This window comes from Trachinotus anak, unplaced genomic scaffold, assembly GCF_046630095.1.
Source record: "Trachinotus anak isolate AG129_WGS33_773 ecotype Australia unplaced genomic scaffold, CSIRO_AGI_Tana_v1 ptg000001l, whole genome shotgun sequence".
NCBI classification, from domain to species: Eukaryota; Metazoa; Chordata; class Actinopteri; order Carangiformes; family Carangidae; genus Trachinotus; species Trachinotus anak.
In genome coordinates, this window is record NW_027273852.1 from 23,541,768 (window position 1) to 23,569,011 (window position 27,244).

A 27,244-nucleotide genomic window follows, 5' to 3' on the forward strand; every position below is an offset into this window, starting at 1 on the left:
AACAACAAAAACAATAAAACTGAATTTAAATAGTTAATTGCATACAGTTAAGAAAAAGCTATACAATAAAGTGAGTTTTGACAAGCAATTATAAGGAGCAGCATCAGTGACTACGTGATGCAGGAGTGCCTTGTTTGCATTTGAACTGTCATTTTTCAAGTGAATGAAACAGCTGATAGCTGCTGTACTTAGTAGTGGACACAGCCCTGAGATCTCTCAGGGTGAAATTTCCAAGTCTAAATTATCCCATCCTAGATAGTGTGCATGTTTTTCTAATAAAACAGCTCCTATGAACATACTTTGACATTGTGTCAAAGACTAAACACTTTATCACTCAGGCACAGAGTGACAGGTGACAGGTGACAGGTGACAGGCGTTTGTGGTGCTGAGCTATATCACATCCTGGGTCCAGATCTGGACCGTGGTCATCCTGGTACCTCTGCTTTATTGGGACTAAGGGCCCCAAACCAGAAAATGGGTCCACACGCTTTTGGCAATACGATGTAAAATCTTGAAAATGAAAATTGAAACCATGTTACAACAAAGGCATAAGAATATATTCAGTTTTATTATTAAATATACTCCTAATAAAACTGCAGTTGTACAAATCACGAATAATTAATAAAGAGAAGTAATCACATGATAGGACTCAATGCAAAGCATTAATAAATAATAATAAATAACACTTCAGAGGTATGAAAAGCCTAGTGTCCACAAGACAGACACACACACACACACACACACACACACACACACACACACATATAGTGATACCTCTGAGTTAGTGATTAATACTACCGCAACAATGCAGTGCAGAGAAAGAAGCATTTCACACATTGTTCAGTGGTCAAATGACTGATGTGGCTGAGCTATGATAAATTTCCACCTTCATCCATCAGTGTTTAATTTGGGCTAAAGGATGAAAGGCTTATGGAGAGGATTTTTCCTTGGTGCTATTCACGTCTATAAAAGGTCTAAAAGGTTGAAAGAAAAACTTGTTGACAGATTAGGCACTCATACAGTAGGCAGCAACGACCCCCTGCTCTGTTCCCTGCCAACACCACAATATTTACCACCACACAGAAAAACAAAGATGGCAGCGAATGTGCACTTATCTTACAGGCCAGGCCTACTTCTCCAGCTCATGAAGTGTATCCTACTGAAATGTGGAAAAATTCAAATGTGGAAAAATTCATTAATAGAAATGAAAAGATAAGGAATAAGAAACTGTTATGCACATTTAGGTGGTGCAGCAGCTCCACTCTGAAGACTCTACCCCCTTCTGTGTGTCCTGGAAGATCCCAGGGTCCACATGCAGGTCAGGATCTTACAGATCTTGTGCAACAACAAATCCACATTGTCAGCCCCATGTATGAGAGAGGTATGTAGTACTCCTTCATGTAGTCAGATGTAGTACTTCATGTAGTCAGATATAGTACTCTGCATGTTGTCAGATATAGTATTCCTTCATGTTGTCAGATGTAGTACTCTTCATGTAGTCAGATGTAGTACTCCTTCATGTTGTCAGATGTAGTACTTCATATAGTCAGAAGTAGAACTCCTTCATGTAGTCAGATATAGTACTCTTTGTGTAATCAGATGTAGTACTTCATGTAGTCAGATGTTGTACTCCTTCATGTAGTCAGATGTAGTACTTCATGTAATCAGATATAGTACTCTGCATGTTGGCAGATATAGTACTCCTTCATGTAGTCAGATGTAGTACTCTTCATGTAGTCAGATGTAGTACTCCTTCATGTAGTCAGATGTAGTACTTCATGTAGTCAGATATGGTACTTCCTGTAGTCAGATGCAGTACTCTTCATGTAGTCAGATGTAGTAGTTCCTGTAGTCAGATGCAGTACTCTTCATGTAGTCAGATGTAGTACTCCTTCATGTAGTCAGATGTAGTACATCATGTAGTCAGATGTAGTACTCTTCATGTAGTCAGACGTAGTACTCCTTCATGTCATCCCTGGGGGAGTTGTGGAGGTGGATCTCTGTCCTGTTGCCGTGGCGATGCTCCTTTTCTGTGATGCTGTTGCTACTCCTCTGGGCCTGTCGCCTGTACAGGAAGCGGGTCACCGCGGCCAGGACACAGAGTGTGATGAAGACCACGGCTATGGACACACCTGAGGAGAGGACAAAGAGTTTGATGAAGACCATGGCTCTGGACACCAGGACTCCAGACCAGTTTCATTGTTCTGACACTGTGTGATACTGACAGATGACAGAATTATTATTTTTCATGGAGACACTGTTCCCAGCTTATTCAAACATAAGTAAACAGCAGCTGTCACAGGCTCCTGCTCAGTGCTGCGGGGGCGTGTCAGATGCACTCTTGGTAATTTGGTGAAGTTTGTAATCAGATTATATATAATAGGTGGGCATGTGACCAGTCAGCATCATGATGCACTGACAGTCTGGGAGTCCTGCAGAGTGTTCCTCAGAGAAAGGTGTCTGGGATGTGCGGTTTTAAACATGAATACAGCAGCTGAAATGTTTCACCAACAGCAGGCGATGCCTCTTTTTTAACTCAAATAAATTTTTGGACATGTTGTCCAAGTCATCATGTTTTCTGTGTGTACATGATTTTACTTGGCATCAAAAGTTATCTATACGATGCGGCCCGATTGCAGAGTTGTTAGGGCGTGTACCACATGAGCTGATGCTCTTAGCAGGCGAGTGCCGGTTCAACTCCCAACTCTTTCCTGCGCGTCACTCCCCCTCTCTCTGCCCCTTTCCAGTCACTCTCTACTGTCCTATCAAATAAAGGCAAAAATGCCCCCCCCCCAAAAAAAAACATAAAAAAAACAAAACAAAAAAAAAGTTATCCATACACCAACAATCACCCTAGTGCCATATACAAAAGGAAAGTAGAATATAAAATGTATTGATCATGTTGTATCTTTTTATTTTTGAAATGTTTAATTCTCAGATTGGACTAACGTACATGAAAAAATTATTGTTGACAATCTGGAAATGTTGCATTGCAGGAGTTGCTTTGGTGAGACGATGGAGCGTGCAGCTGTTGCCATGGTTACATGGTGCTTAGGATAGACAAGTTGGGGAGGAGACAGGAGCAGACCTGACAGTCCTGACAGCAACTGCAGAGTAATTCATCCAAACCAGCAAGTTTGATGTACAGAAGTCTTTGTGGTTATTTTACAACAGTCTCTGCTTGTCAAACTTTATCCAGGAGATGTAACTGTGGCTTTACAATATGTAACCTGGCTCCAGGTAGAGACTGCAGATGGAACAGATAGCTGCTACCTCAGGTGAGTCACCAGGATAAAAGTACAGCTCTTCTTTAATGTATATTCGGTCTTGCTTGGATTAATCAGAATTGTTTAAAATTATTTCTTCTGTGTGATCACATCAGCTGGTCCAAAATCCAAAGTTGACAGAGCCATCTTTTGTATTTATTACAAATTATATTTTCAAAAATTTGGTCATTTGTTGATCCTTCTAATTTATGATTTGAATTGAAATTTTAAGTAATATTTTTTATTCATCTTTGGATCTATTATATGTTATCTATATATAGGAGGAGAGGTGGGACTGAGGTTCTTGTCTTGGCAAACATGTTGGAAACGGGTGGAGACAGGCAATTGGTACAGTGTTTGACCTCACATTAGACTAGAAATGTTTTAAGATTAGGATTAAGATAGCCATTATTAGTCCTGCAGTGGGGAAATTTGCTATATCACAACAGCAAGGTGGACAGTGCAAGAGAAAAAACTGCAAATGTCAGTATACTTAAGAAAAAGATAAATAATAGATAATAATATGTACAATTGGATATTTATTTAGTTTGAAGTATAAATAAATCAAACAAATGAAGGCAACAGAATCAGCAAGTAAAGCATTGTGATTTGGACTGTTTAAACATGTGAGTGTGAGCCCTGTCAAGGTGACACAGATTCAAAGAAGTAAAAGGAACAGGTCCTCACAAAAGTATTATTGAACAACAATCACATGAGCTGTTGACCTGTGTCAGACACTCTCATGTGTTTTACCCTGCTGCGTTTTACCCCAACTCTAAACTAGAGCCCACAGTGTAAATGAGATGGAGCAGGAGAGAGAGGTGGTGAAGGTGGATGCAGACGGATGAGTGACACAAACACAGCAGCTGGGACTCATTTTCAAAAACAAGCAGAAAACAGACCTGCTATTACAGCCACATTATTTCTGGTATCACCACTGTGCTGCTCCTGATCTTCATCTGCCGTTGCAGTTTGATCTGTAGAAGAATGAGTGAGACATGTATTAACGAACACGCAGTGGTGTTTTCATTCTGTTCACTTCGGTGGAATGTAACTAAATACCATACTGTAGTATTGTACTGAAGTACAGTTTTCATACATTTTCCCTGCTACTTTATACTCAAGCTCCATTTCAGAGGGATTAATTTACTTTTTTCTCCATTACAGTTATTTGACAGCTGTGGTTACTTTTCAAAGTCAGATAAAAAAAATGAGGACTGTCAACATTAATGTGTTAATCACAATGAGATTAAGGACCAAGTATAATGCGTTATTTTTTGCCGCCAAAGATTCTTTATTTTACACTGTCACTGGTGCTGTTACCAAAGATTCTGGAGCGCTATGTTCTAGAATCTTTGGCTGGTACTATTTTGACCCTTTGAATCAGAATCAGAATCAGAATCAGAATCAGTTTTATTGCCAAGTATGTTTTCACATACAAGGAATTTTTGAATTTTTTGAAGCACCCTTACCTGTTGTCAAGCTGCCACAGACACTTCCTACAAAGATTTACATGGTGAAGCAACATACTTCATGGCAAGTCATGTCTGTGGGAGCAAAAGGGGGACGGTTCCGGTCTGCATAAAGGAGCGTGTTGGGAGACCTAAAGTGTTAAAATCCAATGCCTGAATCATCGTTGGTGAGAATCGAAAATAAAAATATAACTTACCCAGAGCTTGTCAACAGATAAATAGATTATCAGACTTCCTCATAATTACACATCACACATGCTAACATTAACTTCTAGTTCAGACTGACTGACTTTTAATCAAATGATAAAAAATGCAATTAATTGCATTTAGCTATTGAAATTCAGCGATTAATCACGATTAAGAAAAAAAAGAATCGTTTGACAGCCCTAAAAAAAACCTCTCATGAATGAAACCATATGATAAATGTATAGAATTCAGTCAATTATTAAAGATTCAGCCAGAGGTGACACAGAAATTGTGGCCTCTTGTTCCAGTCAGAGACATTTCCTCTGTTAACATTTATCATGAACTGATCAAATAAAATGAATTAAACCCAAATAAACAGTTTGGGCTCCAAGGTGTAAAATGATTTGATATTTCACAGAAAAGATAAGAGACCTTTAGAGGGAGAGCTGTCTGCTTTATCTGCTGCCGTGTTGTTGCTGGCGTGTAGAATGCAGTGTGTGTTACCTCTCAGGTTGTGGGATGTGATGGAGTCTGCCAGTGCTCCACAGTTGGACTGGACCAGTGGACCACGGACAGTGACCAATGAGCTCCCTCGATTCAGCAGTGCCGCTTTCAGAGGAGCCACGTGGTTAAACTGGACCGAGGAGAGGCAACCAATGAAACCCCTCGAACCTGCTTCAGCTACCTCGTCTAGGGAGCTGTCTCTTCCTACAGACAGACAGGCAGACAGGAAGAGAGAGAGAGAGACAGGCAGACAGGAAGAGAGACAGACAGACAGACAGGGAGAAAGACAGACAGGCAGACAGGAAGAGACAGACAGACAAGCAGACAGGAAGAGAGAGAGAGACAGACAGACAGAGAGAGTTAGACAGGCAGACAGACAGATTTTGTCAGAAACAACCAGATGTATATGTACTGTACGTGTAGTTGTGATACGATACAGAGTGAAGTTATGAGGAACTGATGACATCACAAACTGCAGTGGATTTTCCCTCCATCTCAACAGTGAGTGTGATCTCACAGTCACGGCCTGTTGTCACTGTGTCTGCTTCATTGGTCAACACTTCACATTGATGCACATATGAGAGATGAACTGAATACATTTACACTGATGGTTGTCAGTGTGAAAGTTACTCAGTGTCAAACACTACAGTGAGAATGGAGTTACCACAAAGAGTGAATTAAACCCAGCCATAATGAAGTCCAACTACAAGATTTATTGCATAATGAGAACATTTAATAAAAATCAGAAACATGATGTACAAGTAGAGTTTCAGCCACAAGGCTCACAGGGACCAGCAGGTGGAGGCTCAGCAGCAGCCCTGTGTGATTCAGTCACAAAGATCCAATAACAGAGCAGACTGAATCAAACTGGTTTTACTGTATGGAGCAGAGGCTTGTGGCTTTCAGTGTAAGCACAGACTGAAATATTCATATGATGTTTGGATATCTTGTTTGATCTGATTATCCTATTGTAAAGGTTTGATGCTTGTTCTGCAGTTTCATTTGAACTTTCATTTAAGCTGTCACTCAGTCAGACAAAGCACTGCCACTGGTTCACCAGAGGACCGGGGCTCATGTTAAACACAGCTACCACACGGACAGCTATTAATTTAAACATTTAAACTCCACCTAAGGTCTAACGATCTGCCAGGTCTGTGTAAAAAGTGGGGGTCCAGATATGGGAGATACCTTAAAAGATGGTCTGGTAACCCTCAGGCTGTTCTGCAGTACTGACAGCAGCATCTTTGAGCTGTGTGAACAGCAGCAGATATGAAGCAGTTAGTATTTGCTGCTTAAACTTTTCAAACATCGTTGAATTAAAAATAATCCCAGTAAGAAATCATCATCAGGCCGGCTTCAAGCTGCACCCTCTGAGAGTATGGGCCAACGCACTGGAGCTGAGGCCCATGGTGGCTCACCAAACAGCAGCCACACACCTAAACAGCAGAAACTCTGATAGAGTCATCATGCTCACTGACTACACTGAAAGAGTTCAGAATAAGAGGTAACACTGAGTGAGAGGTGACATGAAAATAAAATTATTAAGATAAAAGAGAAACACAGATGTACTGTCCTCAGTCTTACAACAGTTAGAACTACAAGTTTGAGAATATGAGTGTTACGTCCAAATAATCTGAATATGAAATCAACTGATGTCATCTGGGCACAAACATGGCAGTGTAAAAATTTATTTTTGAAATTTCAGGCATAAATGAACATGAAACAGTCTTAATATTGTGAGGCTCTTTCTTCACTTAAAGTGAAAGAAAAAGCGTTGCTAAAAAGACTAACAAAGCAAATAACTGTCATCTTCTTTTTATAGTGTTAATTTAAATAGTCATCAGCCCCTGTCCATGACTGGATCAGGAGTAGTTATTATTGCCACTACTTATCCAACTAATGAACTTGCCAGGAAATACTTAACTCTGGCACCAGTAGCAGCAGCAGCAGCAGCATAGAGACAGACAGGTGAGCTGGAAGTTCTCAGGTGAGTCAGGTGACCTTCAAGGTCAGGTGTTTGAGCTCTGCTGATGTCTCTGTCATGGGATATCTTTTTATTACTCGCCTTGTGTGTGAAGGCTGAATGTTACAAGAACTAACTGATGAAAATTCAAAAATTAAGTTATAAATTATCAAGTGATTTGATTAAAACAGTCATGATGTGACGAAGACCGAGCCAGGTTCCATCATTCATCATCATCATCATCATACTACAGCTGTTTACTGTAAATGAAACATGTCAACACTATTTCAAATAAAATGTCAATCCAGGTAGTCAAATCAATCAACAATTTATCTATTTTTCAATACACATACGTTTCATCACCTCCATTTTCATCAGTTCATTTTTCGTACTTGTGGATCCAATCAGCTCTAAATAAAAACATTAGAGTCAAACTGTATCACATCTTTATTTAAACATTTGTTTCAGTTTCAGATAAAAAAAAAAACATGAGAGATAATAATGATTCACATTGTACAAGTTACATAAGCAAATGCATATTGCATAGAGCTACCAATGCAACAATGTGCATATTGTTCATTTCAAAAGAATAAAGTACTTAAATTAATGTTAAATCAAACCTAAGCCCTTCAGTGAGGCGCTGTGTTGGTACTCAACCTCAGCTGTAGTGCTAGGATTAGAACTGAAACCTGGTCCAAGCAGGAGTGGAACAGAACAAAAGCAGACCTCAGACCTGGACATGGGAGCTGGAGATGAAATACTAGATCCAGATTTGATGCAATGTTATAAAACTGTGACAATAACAACCACACATGTGGAGCCTTTCAGGTTCAGCTGAGGGAGGAGGCTGCCATGGTTTGACCCTGCTGCCAAGCAGGTTGGCAAGTGTGCAGGTCTGCACAGTTACAGTGCATGGTAGTCAATGTGTTAACATGACAACTTCACCAGGTTGATGGGAAAAGGCCTTTAGCTACATGTTGTATTCAAGCATGTGATGTTTAAAGATTGCATCCTTCTGCTCAGAACATCAACTGTTTAACATTTGACTGAACCCTTCTGTGTTCTGTGGCCCATTAAAGACCCTTTCCCCACTACTGCAGCAGGAAGAATCGAAATAAACTATAACCTTGGTGTTGATGCTGAAGTCTACTTATTCAAAGTGTAGTGGTCTCTCAGGAGGGGGAGGAGATGGTCACAGGAAATGACACATTCTGTGGACTCTCACATTATGAAGGACTTACTGATGACTTTGCCCAGTGTTAAGGATCTGAGTAGGATCAGCTCTGCATCAGATGACATTGTGTACTTCCTGTGGACGTCCTGGTCGATCTGGTGGAAAGGAAGTAGTTAAGGAAAAAGGGGGTTACAAGAAATTTAAACCAAGATATTATCATCATCATCAGCAGCAGCACACTGTGACAACAGTAAACTATGTTCTTGACAAATTCACACAAACCCACAATTGTCTTATAGTTCTTCCACTCCAGCTCCAACTTGCTGACTCAGACACTGGGCCCGATGCAGACCAGAAAATCTAACACTGATCTGAAGACCTGTGATGACCAAACATGTCTTCAGTTTTCTTTCACGTGCTCATGTGTGTGAGCGCTAACATCACTGTGGTTTTCTTCATTAGGTCCTTGTTGAGCCTGAAACACCTGAGGTGGTGACATTTAGAGATGATGTCTCCGATTTTATTACAGAAAATTGAATTTTAATGACTTATTTCTTTATTTTGTTTCACATTCACATTGCTGCGGTATGTGTTTGGCTCGGTGGCAGGAGATTTGGTTCACATTCATATTATTGTGATGTCAGTTGTTCATTGTTGGATTATTTAAATATTTGTTTTACATATAGTTCTTTGTTTTATTTTTGACAGATATGCTCCTTATAACTTTATTTATGAGGTCTGGTCACATTACCACACAGCCACTGATTCTCTCATAGGAAAAGTAAAAACCTTTGCATAAATAAGTTTATATTCAAGTTTCCATAGCTACATATTTTATAGCTCACAATATTAAGACCATTTAATATGCTATTCATTAATTTATTTATTCTGCATATTTTCCAGCATGATTACCACTAAAAACAAGCGCATGGCGGCTAACGTAAACTCTCTGTAGAGAGCCAACACCTGACAACATCGAGTCAATGCACAGTGTTTTATTAACGAAGTCAATCATCTGGACCTTATGAGATCTTCTCTTGAAATTACGAGATACAAATGATGTTCATCATAATGAACACAGGAGTGTTTAATGATCTACAGATCTTTAGTTAGTTAGAATAAAAATGACTGACAGTATTTCAGAGACTTTAATGTGGTAACTGTCCTGCATTCACTGTGTATAAATTACAGTCACTTATAAAATAACTGTTACAATGTGGAGCGTCTGGATGAGTTTTCATGTCTCTGCAGCAGTGACAGCCATGGACAGTCTATATTTTCACATCCCATTCTGGTCATCGTGATATCTCCGTAATGCTTTGAGGGAACTTCTTCAAAGTCGGCATAACTCTTTACTTGGACTAAAACATGAAATGATTCAATGTCAGTGGACAAGTCAAAAGGTCACAGTAACCGCACATCCCGGGTTGGTCAAAGGAGGCGTGATTCTAGTTTCCTCAGTATTCAGACTGAACATTCACTGACAACAGTTTTCTGTTTTTCTTTTTCTGTGACAAAATCTGTATGATGGTGATCATGATTTCATTATAAAATAAATACTGAGTAGTAATAGGAGGCAGGCACAGCTCACTGCTCACCTGTACGTACAGGTCTTTGCCCTCACGGTGGATTCTGATGTGGTGGAGTTGTCTGTCTGCCAGGCTGCTGAGGATGGGACTGAACACGTCTTGCTTCCTGTGTGTTTGCAGGTGATACCAGATCTGCAGACTCCCTACACACAAGATCACACAAACAGCATGAAGAGCTGCTGTTGGCCCTAAAACATACTTTGCCTTTGTTTTATTTCTTAGATGACTTCTTTTTTTTTAATTTTTGCCTTTTCATCAACAGTTTGAGAGTGACAGGAAACATGGGGGGAGAGAGACGAGGTATGACGTGCAACAAAGGTCCCAACTGGAATCAAACCATGGACATTTCATTTATGTGGCTATAACCATTCAGCCACCAGGTCAGTTTCACCTGAGACTAAATTCAGTGCTTCTTAATCTCTTTTAAATAATTCAACAAAGAGGGAACATGAACCAGCTGCAGAACCACCATAGTACCAACCATGTTTGAAATGACGACAAACATGACAACACAATGTTTGTCATAGCACAGAAAACGTATGATGGGATTTATTTAAATCAATAACAACTATTTTCATATCATTAGGAAATTTTACTGAAATTGATTATTATAATACTGTTGGCCCTAAACCACATATATCCATTGTGGGTCTGTTTATACATCTATGCTGAGAAACATCAAATGAACAACTGAATGCCAGGAAACATCAGCCAGACACTGAGAAAAAAACGTTTGTGTAAGCGTATTGTGTCACTTCCGGTTGCTGGTTGTGTTGTTTGTTGCTGCTCTCCCTGAATTTAGCTTATCCTAGTTGTATTTTTGTATTATTTTTTCTTCTCTTTTCACTACAACTGCTAATTATCTGTTGTACTGTCGAACTTCTGTTCGATTGCTCTTAGCTCTCTCCTTCTTTGAGCGAGCTTCTCATTAAAACACAGCTGTTTAAACGCTAGCTCTGTTAACCACTTTAGCTTAGCCGTTGGCTTCTCTCTCCCTCCCTCTCTCTCTCTCGCTCGCTCTCCTGCCCTCTCTTGCTCAGCCTGCTTCATGTTTAGTGTGTCCTTTGACTCTTTTAGCGGTAACTGTCAGAGGTGGGACCAAGTCATTGTTTTGCAAGTATCAAGTAAGTCTCAAGTCTTTGCCCTCAAGTCCTGAGTCAAGTCCCAAGTCAAGACAGGGAAGTCCTGAGTCGAGTCCCAAGTCAAGACTGACAAGTCTCAAGTCAAGTTCGAAGTTTGAGTTTCGAGTCCTTTCGAGTCGTTTCAACAACAGAGTAATAATATTTACACAGATCATGTATGCTTTTAAAATCTGTATTTATTTATCAAAACTTACATGAACATAACAATGAACAGGCTTGTGCTTTCTTATGTCAGGGCCCTATGCTGCATTGCATTTGCAAAAGATCAAATTGGCCAAAAGTCTGTCAGTCATTTGTGCACGATGGGGACGTAGTATGATGCCACCATGGCTGAAAACTCGCTCCACTGGAGCACTGGAGGCAGGCACTGCCAAGACTCTGATGGCCACTCGGAAGAGGGAAGGAAGAGTCTTCATGTTCAATGCCCAGAACAAAAGTGCGTTCTGTCCTTCGGCTATGTCAAGGTAGTGACTTAGCTGTAGTGGTCCCAACATCCTTCTTCTGCCTCTTACGGTATGCTGCAAACAGCCCTTCTCCTTCTCTATGGTCCTCTTGCTCTTCTTCATCAACGAGCGGCACAGGTTGCTCAGTCTCTGCAGCATCTTGCAGGATCAATTCTGGCAAAACATGTAACAACAACAGCAGAAACAAAAGAGCCCTCATTACCATTGGTGTTGGTGATACAATATTAGACTGAAAAACACAATTATTGTTGCAGTCAATTAGATTATGAGGAAAAAAGTTACATTAAAGTCAATAATATTTACCTTTAACTCGTTGTACCACCTCTGCCAGCGATTCATGATTGACCAACACATGGGGCTCCACCCACAGCAGAGAAAAGGCAGGATCCAAGGCAGCTGCTTTGAGGTAGACTGGGTCTGAAAAGGGGCCAGTGATCCCATCTTGTGTCCTTGCCATTTTCACGTTGATGAAGATCCCAAGAAATCTTTTTGAAACTGCGAGATTGAAGGCTGTTGTGGTTCATTTATGATGCTTTTGTTCATCTGGTATTCTTCAAATCTGTGAGAGGTAAGCATATTAAAAAGATGTCAGAAAATCCCTTATAGCCACACATGAACTGTATTTGAAACTACTCTTTATTACTCATGTTATTAATATCAATCAATTTGAACATTGTGTTAATATTAATTGTATTCTCAGTATGGAGAAGCAGACACTACCACCACGCCAGATAGGCTTTTAGCCATGACACAAATCTAATAAAATCAATATCAGTTTAAGTGCATGCTATATTAAGAATATTTTTACTGCTTTACCTTGCCATCAAACAGCCCTTTCCGTCAGGAAACTGAGATATATCGCTTGTTAATTCACTCTATCCAGCACAACAAACTCCATTGACAAAAACAGCAATTTTACCCCGCATCTCACAGAAGTTGGTGGTCTACTGCTGCCTCAATTAGTATGTTTAATTGTGTTACTTTATGTCTTCGGTGTTAGTTCGCGTTAGTTGTGATTTACCGAAATTACACAAACGACATATATTCTTAATATAAAATACATTTAAACGTTGTTTACGTTTTGCTGCTGACCGCCGTCTAATGTTCCAGTTGCCTTGGTATCCGGAGCTTTCACCAGAGAAGAGCTCATTAACATCAGAGAAACAACTCCAGAGGATTTTTTTCCACCTTTCTCGACTCACCTGTGGAATTATTGGACATTTTGGTCAGAGGTGCACTGACCGTTGCTCTCGCAGTGAAACGCCGGAGGAGAGGAAAATGTGCCGGTGCGCCTGCGCGTCTCCGCCGGCGCGGACTCGCACACCGCTCCCAGGTATCTTTCTCTCCAACGTGCGTTCACTGTCCAACAAGCTGGATGAACTTCAGCTACTGGTGCAGAAGAACAGAGACTTTTCTTCATCTGCCGTTCTGTGCTTCACGGAGACGTGGCTGTGTGGATCGATTCCGGACTCTGCGCTGGAGCTGGCCGGCTTCCAACTCTTCAGAGCGGATCGCGACACAGAGCTGTCCGGCAAAACCAAAGGTGGATGAATCTGTTTTTATGCTAACAGTGGCTGGTGCAGAGACGTGACAGTGATCCTGCAGCACTGTTCTCCTGACCTGGAGACTTTCATCATAAACTGCAGGCCCTTCTACTCCCCCCGTGAGTTCACCTCATTCATCCTGGTCGGTGTTTCCATCCCACCACAGGCCACAGCAGATACTGTGTGTGGAGCGGACCAACCCGGACTCCGTAGTTATTGTCCTTGGTGACTTTAACAAAGGTAACCTCAGCCACGAACTGCCCAAATACAGACAGTTTGTTAACTGCCCGACCAGAGAGGGGAACACTCTGGACCACTGTTACCCCACAATCAGTGGTGCTCATCACGCCGTCCCCCGGGCTGCACTGGGCCACTCTGACCATGTCATGGTCCACCTGATTCCCACATACAGGCAGAAACTAAAACTGTGTAAACCTGTTGTTTACAAGAACCTCCAAGAACCTCCAATTGCACCAATCACCAAAACAAATTCCTTGTATGTGGAAACATACTTGGCAATAAAACTGATTCTGATGTGTGTGATAGCTACACTGACTAAGTACATACATACATACAACCCGCTTCAAAAATCCCGAACTATATCATTTTATAATAGTTTGAGTAAGGGAGTGAACCCGCAGTGGAATGATTACCGTGTTTGCAATGTAATGTAATGAGTTTACACTCTCACTGATTTAGCAATGCTGCGAGCAAAGTTACTTAGCCGAGAAGCTAGCGTTAGCTTTCATTCAGAACTTACCGTTCTTTGTGCAACTTCAAATGTCGGACGAAGTTGGAAGTTGTTGCGTCTCCGTCTTTAATCTTCGTCCCACATGTTTTGCATACTGCAGTTCGTTTTTTGTTGACCACCTCGTAGTTTTTATACCGAACAAAACTATCTTTGGTATCATTTTTGCCAACTCGCGCCGTTGTTTGGCAATTCTTCTTCGTTGTCCTGCAATTTGATTGGATGGATGCTGTTGATCAAAACAACGTGGATCGAATTTGATTGGATGTTGTACCGACAGCGCGCGCACACACGCACACACACAGAGGGAGAGAGAGAGAGAGAGAGAGAGACGCACACAAGTGGTCCTACATACGTAACATACTTTTTAATCTTTGGGGAAAGTAGCGAGTCTTTTCAAGTCAAAGTGCTCAAGTCCAAGTGAATTCACAAGTTATTGATGTTAAAGTCCAAGTCGAGTTGCGAGTTTACTTTACATTTTGTCGAGTCGAGTCAAAAGTCATCAAATTCATGACTCCAGTCTGGCTCGAGTCCAAGTCATGTGACTCGAGTCCACACCTCTGTTAATTGTACATGTAATAAATCTAGTTTGTTCGTAGTTATGGAGCATGGACGTATTATAAGAGCTGGACACGGCGCCGCCGCTCAGCCACTCGTGGTATTGCAGCGAAAAATCCCCCTGCGGCCCAAAAAGCATTTTTTATTTTTCATTTTCAAATCAAGTATCTGTGAAATAGAACAGTGAAAAATAGAAAGAGCAATGACGGGACATAAAGCATAACTACAGCACTGCACAGTTTTGGTTGTTTTTTTGTTTTTTTTAAAGAAGGCATGCAGTATAAATATGCTTCTCAATGACAGAAAGTAAACGTGATAACTATCTGATGAGTTGTAGTTTTCTGTCACATGCAGCATCCATATCTTAAAAATGCCTAAAAGACAATTTAAACGTAATATTTTTGCCTGGTTATAATTTTTTAAAATGTTAATTCCAATGTGACTTTAGGCTCTAAAGCTTCAACCTGAATGTTGTTACTGTTGCCGTTTGTATAAATCCATGGTTTAAAGCTCCGGGCCGATCCTGTATTAGTCTGTTAAACATCAAAAAGTCCGCTAGCAGAGCACTCGTGAACTCGCAGCGCCAGATCGAGAACGTTTTTCGCTCGTTCTCATTGCCCAAAGGCATGATGGGAGAGACACGACTGCGCAGTCTCTATGGGCCGCATAACGCGGAAGTAACCCGGAAGCCAGAAACTTTTTCGGCGTATGCGCCAGGTGAGCAACTTGTATTGAACTGAATGGGCACCATTTTTAGATCCGTCATCCAGGTCTTATAATACATCCATGTTATGGAGGCGAGGCTCAGTGATTAGGAATCCCGGCTCTGCACCATGGAAACTACGTTGTTAGCCTCTCCAGTTAGCCAGCCCCCAGTAGCTGGTGCGGACCGACCCAGAGTAGCTCCTTTTGTAGCTCCTTCTCTCTCCTCAGCAGCCGGGAGGTCAGGGCGGCTGGGTGACTGTTCGTAACAAGAAGAGGCTTAGTCCTAAGCAAAAGCTCATGGTTCACCACCAACCTGTTCACGTTTCTAACAGGTTCTCCCCCTCAGCGACACACCCGCTGGGAAACAAACTCTGGTCATTGGTGATTTTATTCGGAGAAATGTCGTTAGCGACACCAGCGGCTATAGTCAAATGCATTGCTGGGGCCAGAGCGGGCAACACTGAATCAAGAAGACCCTGGCTGCAGCAGGATGAATATGTTAGTCTGAATGAATCAACACCCCTGAGGAAGAAGGTAGTGAGTCAGAGAAGGCTAGCTCCATGGTACAACTCAGAAACACAAGCTTCAAAGCAAAGTTCAAGGAAGCTAGAAAGGAAGTGGCATTTTACTAACCTGGAAGAATCTCTAAAGGCTTGGAAAGACAGCCTATTGGCATACAAAAAAAGTATCAGTAAAGCCAGAACATCCTATTATTCATCATTGATAGAAAAAAACAAGAATAATCCCAGGTTTCTGTTCAGTACTGTAGCCAGGCTTGATAGACAGCTACAGTTCTGTTGAACCATCTATTCCTTTAGTCCTCAGTTGTAATGACTTTATGAGCTTCTTTACAAATGAAATTGTCTCTATTAGAGAAAAAAATCACCATCTCCTTCCCACAGCTGACTCAGGTGTACTGTCCAGTTCAACAGCCTCAGAGTCCACTGTAACTCATTTATATTTTGACTGTTTCTCTCCTGTAGATCTCTCTGAGCTCACTTCAACAGTTTCTTCATCTAAACCATCGACTTGTCTTCTTGAACCTGTTCCAACAAGGCTGTTCAAAGAAGTTTTTCCTTTAATCGACACCTCTATATCAAGTCTGATTAACTTATCTTTATCAACTGGTTATGTAATGCAGACTTTTAAAGTTGCAGTAATTAAACCTCTACTTAAAAAGCCTACTCTTGATCCAGATGTTTAGGCCAATTATAGACCCATATCCAACCTCCCCTTTATTTCCAAAATCCTTGAGACGGCCATTGCAAACCAGTTTAGAGTCCATCATAGCCCAGAAACAGCTCTGGTTAAGGTTACCAATGATCTCCTCATAGCCTCAGACTATGGACTTGTCTCTATACTTGTCCTACTAGATCTTAGTGCTGCATTTGACACCATCGATCATAAGATTTTATTACAGAGACTAGAGCATATGGTCAGCATTAAAGGAACCGCACTAAGCTGGTTTAGGTCATATTTGTCAGATATTCCAGTTTGTTCATGTGAATAATGACTCTTCCATCATCACTTAAGTCAGTCATGGAGTTCCACAAGGTTCTGTGCTCGGACCAATACTTTTCACTCTATATATGCTTCCTCTAGGAAATGTTATTTGGAAGCACATTTCCATTGTTACACAGCTGACACCCAGCTGTACTTATCCATGAAGCCAGGTGAAACTAACCAGGTGGCCAAACTTCAGGTGTGTCTTAAGGACATAAAAACTTGGATGACCAGTAATTTCTTACTCTTAAAAAACTGAAGTTATTGTAATTGCTCCCAAACACCTCAGAGATACACTATGTGATAATATACTGACTCTGAATGACATCACCTTGGCCTCCAGTGCTACAGTCAGAAACCTTGGTGTCATTTTTGACCAAGACTTATCCTTTACCTCACATATAAAGCAAGTCTCTAGGACAACCTTCTTCCACCTGCGCAACATTGCAAAAATCAGACCCATTCTGTGTCTGAAGGATGCTGAAAAGCTAGTTCATGCATTTGTTACCTCAAGACTGGACTACCGTAATTTTTATTATCAGGATGTCCCAAAAATTCAGTAAAAAGCCTCCAATTGATCCAAAATACTGCAGCACGAGTAGTGACAGGAACTAGGAAACGAGATCACATCTCTCCTGTGTTGGCTTCTCTGTATTGGCTCCCTGTAAAATCCTGGATAGAATTTAAAATCCTCCTCCTCACCTACAAAGCCATTAATGGTCAGGCACCATTGTACCTTAAAGAGCTTATAGTTCCCTATTTTCCCAATAGGACACATCGCTCTCTAAATGCAGGTCTACTTGTGGTTCCCAAAGTTTGTAAGAGCAGAATGGGGGCCAGAGCCTTCAGCTATCAGGCTCCTTGTCCTGTGGAATCAGCTCCCAGTGTGGGTTCGGTAAGCAGAGACCCTCTCTACCTTTAAGATCAGGTTTTAAACTGTCCTCTTTGATAAAGCTTATAGTTAGGGCTGGCTTGGGTATGTCCTGAACCATCCCTTAGTTATGCTGCTATAGAGCTAGACTGCTGGGGGATTCCCATGATGCACTGGGCTCTCTCTCTCTCTCTCTCTCGACTACTTTATGCCATTAACTTAGTTTTTTTTTCTCTCCGCTGTAGTTTGTGCTTCTCCTCTCTCCCTCCATTACTATTAACCACTGTTATCTGACATTATTATTGATAACACCATTACCTATACAGCTGTTCCTAGTCTCTCTCTCTCTCTTTTCTCCTCTCACCTCCCCCCACCCACCCTTTCTCCTCCTAAACCCAACCCATCGAGGCAGACAGCTGCCCACCCTGAGCCCGGTTCTGTTGGAGGTTTCTCCCTGTTAAAAGGGAGTTTTTCCTCCCCCCTGTCACCAAGCGCTTGCCTTTGTGGGAACTGTTGGTTTTTTCTCTATATCAAAGTAAGGTCTCGACCTTACCCTGTAAAGTGAATTGAAAAATTTAATTGTATGATATGATAACAGTATTTGCTGGTCACTTGTGTTCCATGTCAGTGTAGCGAGATGGAGTACAGTGTGTGTGTACCATTGCGAGCCAGGATGACAGCAATGTACTGCTGGCTGAAGGTGCTGACGGTCAGCAGCATGGCCGGGCTGTAGGAGGTGATGAAGCTGAAGGCCATGTCCTCTCTGGCCCTGCTGCTGCTCTCTCTGGAAACACTGTAGGCCTGGGAGCTTGTGTTCTGCATCACTGAGAAGGGCTCCTGGAAGGTGAAGGTGACCGAGGACTCTGTGTCGAAGGACACTGAAACCTCTGCACACAAGCACAGACACGTTTATGTAGCAGGACATTCATCTGAGGTCGACACAACTCAGTATGATTCACACTGAAAGTAGATTTTTGCCCAGTCATGAAGGAAAGGTCAAATTCTAAAAATCTAATTATATTTTCAAGTTGCTCAAATTTGACAGACCAAATTCAAATGCAAAAATGCAAGTTAACAATTCAGATTCAAAATCTGGACTAAGAATGAGCAGTCAATTGTGTCTCAAATCGAACCAACATCCAGCCAATCAAGTTACGCTCCATTGGTCATGTGACGCACAACAGAGAGACAACAGCAGAGAGCCAACTTTATTTGTGTACGATTGTTTTGTCTGTGTTAATTATTTCTCTGTATATGAGACATCTCTTTTCAACAAAGATGTGGAGACAAAAAAGAGACGCCAAGGGTGAAAGCGGCTCGAAGGATACCTAACTGTTAGGATTCATGAATATTCTCACTAAATTTAATGTAAATAACCTCATTACGTTATAAATTTACTTGTCATGGACCAAAGTGATGACAAAATTTGACACTGGGATTAAAGATCAGCAGGACAACTAAATTTAGGCCTGTGCGTCATTTAGAAAGCTTCAATATTAGTGCCAATACAAGTTTCATGTAAACATGCTTCTCTACAAAAAGAAAAATGTTAGATGCTGATGAACTAATAAAAAAAACATGGGAGAACCTTCAAAATTCTAATTTAAATCAAAAACTATCTGAGATTAATTTGATGCTGTACTTGAATGTTTTTGAATTTTTGGTTGGTACAAATGTATTGTGGTATCTGGAAAACCATATAAGTGTTGACTATTCAATTCTCAGTATTTAGCAAAATCATATCCTTTAAAATTCAAGGTAATCTGGTCAGTACTTGTCCTCATATCTTGGACGGATCAACAGTCAATGAACCCCCAGAACCACTTCTACCAGAGACAGACCGGTTCATCTTCTGCTTATTTCCAGCTCTGTATTTTCACTCTGGTAGCTTTGCATGATTCACAGTTCAAAATATCTCTAACTGCCTAATATGCAGCCTCTGAATGAAACAAGCATTAGCTTGGACCTCCTTAAACATCTGGAAGCCAACTGAGGTCCAGTGGACCCAGAACTTCAACTAGTAACTACACCTTCAACAAGTCAGTATCCATACATGTTTGAGCTTGAACCTGATCCTGAAAATGAGAGTGGACAGCACAAACATCTGCAGCACCAACAATCACAGCTGGACGTCTCTGCTAGGTCAATGTTACACTCATTACCTGCTTATTGTGTGGCAGATCAATTTAGTCTCTCTGTCTCAATCCATATAAAAAAGGGTGGGTTTCTATGCACCTGTTAATATGTGTCTGCTGACAGGAAATACCAAAGGTAACTTTGCTAGTAAAATGTTATTTTGCTGTTTAACAAACCTGCACCATCGGTTATTTGTATACAAAGGGAATTTATGTTGGCACTGAAAAAAACTGTCTTCTCAACATGATGACAGGCTGAAATTAACCAAACTCACTATAACTAGCTTTGTTGTTAGGTAGGGTGTGCCAAACGTGCCGGTAGGCAGGTGTTATTCTATATGTGTTACATAGTGACGCAGATAAGCATAGACACAAACGAGGTGTTTCACAGTTTTCTGTGGGAGAGAATCATTTCCTTTGTAACCTAGCAGAATTTTTACATTCATAAAAAAGCACACATGATGAAAGAGAAGAAACAGCATAATATGCGCACTTTAAGTTTCACATTCACTGCCATAGGTAGCGTGAAGATTAAGCCTGAAGCCTTTCTGTATGATAGTTCTTTTTCATCTCTTTTTTCTTTTCAAGTCTCTAGTTGTCTCAAAGGAGTTTTAAATCGAAAGCAACTGGACTTGGTTATTTGTCTAGGAACAAATAACCAAGTCCAGTTGCTTTCGATTTAAAACTAATTTGAGATACTATGACCTGGACAAATGAGAATATTCACAGGCTTAAGTCTCCAGTTGGTTAATCAAATGATAGTAAAACAATGAAAGAGAATGGGTTACTCGGTCAGTAACATCAAGTTCTCTGGTTGTTGTTAATATCATCATTTCAATGTGTATGAACACAGACACCAAAGAATTCAGTTTTAAAGGGCTTTGATCCCTCTATTACTGTCACAACACAATTAAATAACCTGATAATAACACAACTCTCAAAACTGTACAACAGTTTTTATGTTTATTTTCTATGTTGAACTAAGAAAAAAGGATACTTAACATTGTTAATACACATTAACAATGTGTATTAACAATAACGATTCGTCTTCACAAATCCAGATATTTTATGTTTAACTTGGAACTGGTACAAAATGGAACTGGCTACAGGAACCACACCCTTGTCATGTTTTTGTCACACTCCCCATCATGGACCACTTTGCTTTAGCAAGATGTTTTTCATCACCCTCTTTATTTAAGTTATAGTACAGCTCTGATGACAAGTTGTTGGCAACTTATTCATATTTTCCTGATTGTTTCAAGGCCCCTAATGACTGTTGACTGTACAGCTGAAGTTGGTTTGTTTTCATGCTGATTCCTAAGAGCCAGACTTGAAGCTCTACTGATATTTTTGTGAATGAAATGAGAAAAGTTATGACTGAGGTACTAGTTGTCTATAGGGGACTGGGCCAGGTTTAGCTAAAATCCAAACTGATCTACCAACACATAGGAAGTTCTCTTTGTTAATGTAACTTGGACCAGGGGTGCTGTTTGCCTCTCTCCTTTTTTTTAGTTCAGAGTACATGATTTCCATTTAACTTTTGCTTTAGAAAGTCTGCGAAAAATAACTCATTATATTTGGTTCTTTGATTTAGTAGCACCTGTTTGCCCTGTTCCCCCTTTTAATTACCCTTAATCATCGATTGTATCCTTATCTATCCCCTTACTACTAAATACATTTGCAAAACGAATCACATCTGGTTTATGTTGCTTCCATTTTCCCCAAAAATGAGCTAGCTTGTAACAGATATATCCAAACGTTAGTCGTTTGCATCATCAAACTGCTATTTGGGTTCATATGTTCAGAAATGGCCCACTAAACTCTTTGCATCTTGTCCTACTCTGAGAGCAGTGACCTCCATTAGTGGAGGGACTGAAGCACAAGAGACTCCTTTTACCTGATTACATCTTTAGTACCATTGATTAAAAGTAAGATTTGAGAGTGAATTGGGTCCTTACTGTACCATCACTTGAATAATGTATGTTTTTCTATGGACTGAACTTTGAGTCTTTTGTCAATCAATTTCAAAGCTGATAATTGGCATTGCTGTAGGGATGTTCTGTTAGTTAGTCAGTTGATGTGCAGGTCTGGCGGGAGGAGTGAGGTTTGAATAATTGTGTGTTGCTATGCTGGTTTTGACCAGATTTGACTTCATTCGTTATGATTAAATGACACTGACTTTGGATTTGCAGACGTCAAGGCTTGTTAGCAGTAGGATTGGGTAGTGTGGGGATTGTTTTGTATAGATATCGACATAGGTCCATGTATAGGTCCAGAACGGTGTTCTTACATTGCTCCTCACAAACTATGACAGGATGGTGGGGAGAGAGATGGAAGGTGATAGTGAGGAAGATGAAAGGAGAGAGAATGAGTGGAAGGAAGCAGTAAGAGGTGTTGACTCATGAAGGCGAATAAAGGATGCAGCCAGCTCAGGTGGAAGTCGCAAGGCAGTAATGAGTACTGCTCAACGTTGGTGTTAAGGAACTAATGGAGAATTTGAAGATGTGGAGTGAAAAGTGCTAAAAGAATGGAGACAGAAACCATTTTGGTTGAGTTTGAGACAAAGATTAGCCTATAGATTTATGAGATACAGTACTGGAGAATACATACCTAAGCCTATGAGGTTCTTTCACGACCAGGAATTTGGGAAAGTGGCAAAGGTATGTAAAGGAAACTGATAATGTGCAAGGTGTGGTGGTGGAAAATGTGGCTAGGGAGTGAAGACAAAGAGTTGCTGCCTTTTGGGGCTGTGAAGTGATGAGGCAAGAGGTGGAGGTGCAGTAGATAAAAGTGGAAGCAGTTAAAAAAACAGATGGGTGGAGGGTGGAGAATATGACAAAAAGAACTAGAATTACTGCCTCATGGCTGTATCCTTCCGCCACTCAGACTAGTTTCAAATCACATCCCTGTTTATCCAAAGTCATATCAAATATTAACCATTTGTGTTAAATTTGGTCATAATTGCTGTGTGAAGTCTTCAGTAATGGCTAAAAAGTGTTTTGTGAGATCATACTGATCTTGACCTTTGACCACCAAAGTGTAATAAGTTCATCCTTGATTCCAGGACAATGTTTGTACCAAGTTTGAGGAAGTTCTGTCAAGGCATTACTGAGATATCATATCCATGTGAGTGAGACAGATGGACGGACAGCCCGAAAACAATCCGGCTCTGGCTGTTGCCTGCATGGAGGCATAAAAATGCAGTACACTGAAAGGGGGGAAAAAAGTGGAGAGAAAAAAGGAAACTGGTGACATTCATGGCAGCAGTGATAAAGCAACATCTGAGATCAAATCTAAAACTGAAATGATCCAGATTATAGTTAGGGTTAGGGATAGTACTGTGCAGGACATGGATATGACAGGATTGAGATAGGAGGAAGCTCAGTCAAGTCAAGAAGCAGCATGTGTGGATTGATATGAGTAATAATGTTATTAAGGCTAATTGCAAATGGTAAAGACTTTCAACAATTTATAGCCAATAGACAAGAAAAAGAAGATGTTATACGTATTCAAGAGTCCTGGCTAAGACCTAACTGGGACTTTGTATTATATGGAAGTTAGGTAGGAAGGATGAGGAGGTGGAGGGTGGGTTACTATGGTAAGACAGGGAATTCCCTACAGAGCAGTAGGCATAGGGAGTGAACAGGGATATGAGGTGCTAGGAGTGGGTGGTGAGAGGAAGAAGTTAGTAGTCGTAACCTGAAGAAATAGAGGCAAAGTTTAGAAATAATGTTTGGTGTGGGGATTTTAATGGGTTGCTTGGTGGAAAAAATCTTGGTGTGTATTATAAATGATGGAAATAAAACAAAGATAGATACTAACAGGGGAAAGGAATCTCTGCTCATCTCACACTGGTCTCCAATAATATGTGTGACAGGCATGTGTGTCAAGAAAGAACCATAGAGAGTGGCCATTAACCATGTGTCTTCTGTAAAGATAACATTTCTCCATCACTGGCTACAGGAGGCTGGGGAGGGTTTTATGCTGTGGTTTATGGTCATTTCTATTGGCTTTGTATCATATTCTACAAGCTTTTTACTCCACAAATTCTACAGCCAGTCAGCAGGTTGTTTCAGAGTCATTAAGTTCTGTAAATGTGGAAAAATGCAACAATACATTAACGTAAAAAAATGCACTTTTGAATACTTAAGTGTTTTTAAAATCAAGTACTATAGTACTTTAACTCATGTAAAAATCAGGGAGTGGAGGGAGTGGAGTTATCCTGAGGTAGCAGTAACCAATAAGGAAAAGGCTGAGAGCTGGTAAATACTTTTGTTACTGTACAAAGTTCCAATAATTTATCTGAAGAGGGAAGAAAGGGGAGAGAGAAAACCAGATCTGAACACCTGGGGGCACAGAGGATGAACAAAATATTTTATTTAGCATGGGAGACCAGAGGGGGACTCTGACTAAAACCAGGGAAAGACAAAATATGCTGAAACAAAACAATGAAGGGAGGCGTGGAGAAAGTTGTCGATGTTATTTAATAAAGTGTGGGAAGAAGGAAAAGTCCCTTAGAGCTGGAAGGAAGCAGTAATTATTCTGGTCAGGAAAACTTGGAAGGATGTCAGTAACCCAACAAACTAAAGGGCTGTTGTCTTGACATCACATGTTTGTAGGTGGAACAGATGGTCACTACGAGGCTGATGTGGTTCTTGGAGAAACAATGTAGGGCAAGAGACCAGAGTGAGTTTAGGTGAGGATGGACATCAGGGTTGTGTCTGGAGGATGAACTCAGAAAAGCTCAAGTAAATGAAGGAGCTTTTAAAGGGAATGGGACTCTGATTGGTTTATTTCATGTTACGCCCAAAACACTCCCATGATTAATTAAGAGACTAAGTTAAAGCCTTTTGAACCATGCACATGTGCACAGTGACTGTTTTTTCAACCATTAACATAGTTAACAAAGTGATAAGGACATATGCCACACACTTCAGACCATGTGCTTTGGATTGTTAAAATAGAACCCTGAGTGTTTGTTGGTGAATCTGCTTGTGAACGACTGGATAAATCTGAGGGGCATGGAGACGGTCAACCAAAACACAGTTAAAGGCTGAGAGAGGGAGAGAAAAGGTTTAGTCCAACTCTATAATCCCTTTGTGGGTGCAGGAAACTCTGGTGGTAGATCTGAGGCGAAACCCACACTAATAGGTCTAAAACGATCTCCGTCCATACTATCACATCTGAAAATATGTACATACATGACCATTGACATACACTCAGCATGTGGTATCGAATGAAAAATCTCCATCCGTCCAACTGTTGGGTGGATTCTCATGAAGTTCACTACAGATGTTCATGGTCAGCTCAGGATGCATTGATCCTGACTTCTCCTCTAGAAGCAACTGAATGCAGAGCTGTACAGTACAGCCCCACAGAGCAGCTGGCACAGCTGTACACATCTGTCATTGATGATGATTGACAAACTCACATGAACCTGAATTTGCATTATTCAAATAAAACTAAATCTAGAACAACATCCTTTACCAAGCACATACAGTGGTTCCAGTTTGTATGTTTTCACTGTCGCTCCACTCCACAGCAGAACACGAACACGAGGCTACCGTCACTTCAGCAACACTCACAACTGCATCATTGAAGGACCTTCACCAACAGCCTGGCAGCCATTCAGAGATCCATGTGACCATGGAGGTGGAGCTGGAGGCAGCTGAACCTCTGAGGCTTTCCAACACAAACAACATGGAGAATTCAATGCTCACTTTCTTTGCTCTTCATTCATGTTCGGGCTCAGAGCAGAGCTGAAGCTTCACTGGCTTCTCGCCATCTGAACTCACACTGTAGGTATTCTGCTGTTACACATTTTATATGTGGTCAAGCTCATTCTTCAACACTAGTGTTGTGGCTTTTATTTGAAGATGAATATATTTATTTGTGCTGTATAATCACCATGAATTGAGCAGTGCATCTAACCATCACCCACCTTCCTTGCAGGTGGGTCCTCCGTACGCTGACTGCGAGCAGTCACAGGTGTAGCCGCTGCTCTTCTCCACACACCTCCCTCTGTTGTGACAGAGGCTGCTGGAGCTGCTGCAGTAACCCGGACACCCAGGGCTCACCCCTGGAGTCATCTTTGCCCTCTCCTCCAGGTCATAGATCACACCATTGACAGTCAGAGTCCTGATGCAGCCCAGAAAGCCTCTCTGCTGGGATGCTGTGGCCCCTGGGATGAAGACAACGTTGAAGCACTGTTCACTGCACAACACAGCTACAACCAGCTACAACCACCTATACATCTACATATACACTATTTTAGATTAACATCTTTTATAAATTTAACTTATGTGACTCTTCACATTCAGTTTGTTTACATGCACCTGAGTAAGTGGATTACTCATAGAAACCAAGCTACACATGTAATCAGAGAAAGTTCACATGTACTATAGAAACCTGGTAACTGAAAATCAGTGTACAAATGCAGCAGATCAGTAACGAGATTTCTGTACTATCAACTGTATTGTTGACAAACTTGCAGTGATGTGATGAGACAGGACATAATTCTTAAACCTCTGGTCTGGTTCTCTGGTCAGAAGCTGTCGTACCTACAAACAGCTGGTTGTTGAGGTGTAAACGGTGTTGTCCATCAGCTGGAGCCTCTAGGAAGCGAAGAGGAAGCTGGTCAACCTGCAGTGATGCCTCCTTCACATTATGCTCCACCCGCACATAGTGCCACTGCCTGTCATTCAGAGGGAGGTGGGACTTCACAGCTAGGACCGCCGGACCGTTCCCCATGTCAAAGGAGAAAGTCACCACTGAGGGAGCTGGGATGTCACACACATAAACAAACACACACACCTTGGTAAGACTGACTCATACTGCTGCTGGGCAGCTTCCTGACCCAGAGTGGATTTAGGCACAGCTTACAGAAAAAGTCAGAACTCCTTCTCAGATATAAAACTTTAAAGGTCTAAATCTATGAAGGGGGTTTGGTCTCAGTACTGTGCAAAAATTGCATTACACCTGCAGAGTGGATTGCTGGTCTCCCTCTGGCTGTGAGAGTAACTACACAACAGAACGAGGAAAAGCCACACTGATGGTTATCTGTTTGTCTTTCATTTTCTTACTGTGATCCTTTGTCTGAACAGTTTCTTTTTCATCTGCAGCATCAGAAACTTGATTCCTGCTGTTGTATCTATTCCATCAGTGGGTGCTCCCCTCTGCAGCTTCAGCTCTGTGCATTAACTCATTTAGCAACGGCTTGAATGTAGCAGACATTCATCTCCATGTAAAAGAGAGAATTATAGTGCACTGATATAGCTCACATATGAGGCTCACACACATGCACACATTTTCAAGTTGATTATGATGAATAATGAGGAAACTGTGCAGGAAACTGTGATTACAGGTTACATGATTTTTTGCCTTTGTGCAAACTGTTGGTTCATATCCCGTGTCCTATAAA

General features: G+C 41.1%; 1 protein-coding gene across 5 annotated transcripts in view; it reads right to left on the reverse strand.

The window, feature by feature from the left end:
* Positions 1-264: 264 nt before the first annotated feature.
* The window catches only part of LOC139625093 (contactin-associated protein-like 5), a 141,131-nt gene continuing 114,151 nt past the window's right edge, over positions 265-27,244 (reverse strand). The window contains exons 17-24 of one of the 5 annotated variants that reach the window (XM_071484716.1): positions 26,385-26,603; positions 25,766-26,005; positions 18,349-18,576; positions 10,164-10,297; positions 8,633-8,720; positions 5,429-5,632; positions 4,169-4,243; positions 265-2,132 (exon numbers count right to left, since the gene is read on the reverse strand). In XM_071484716.1, the coding sequence (XP_071340817.1) occupies positions 1,948-2,132; positions 4,169-4,243; positions 5,429-5,632; positions 8,633-8,720; positions 10,164-10,297; positions 18,349-18,576; positions 25,766-26,005; positions 26,385-26,603 (1,373 nt within the window). In that variant the 3' untranslated portion in view covers positions 265-1,947. Of the gene's footprint in view, positions 2,133-4,168; positions 4,244-5,428; positions 5,633-6,616; positions 6,678-7,462; positions 8,721-10,163; positions 10,298-18,348; positions 18,577-25,765; positions 26,006-26,384; positions 26,604-27,244 lie in introns of those variants that run through there. The other 4 variants (XM_071484725.1, XR_011691834.1, XM_071484745.1 and 1 more) reach the window with 4 other exon arrangements.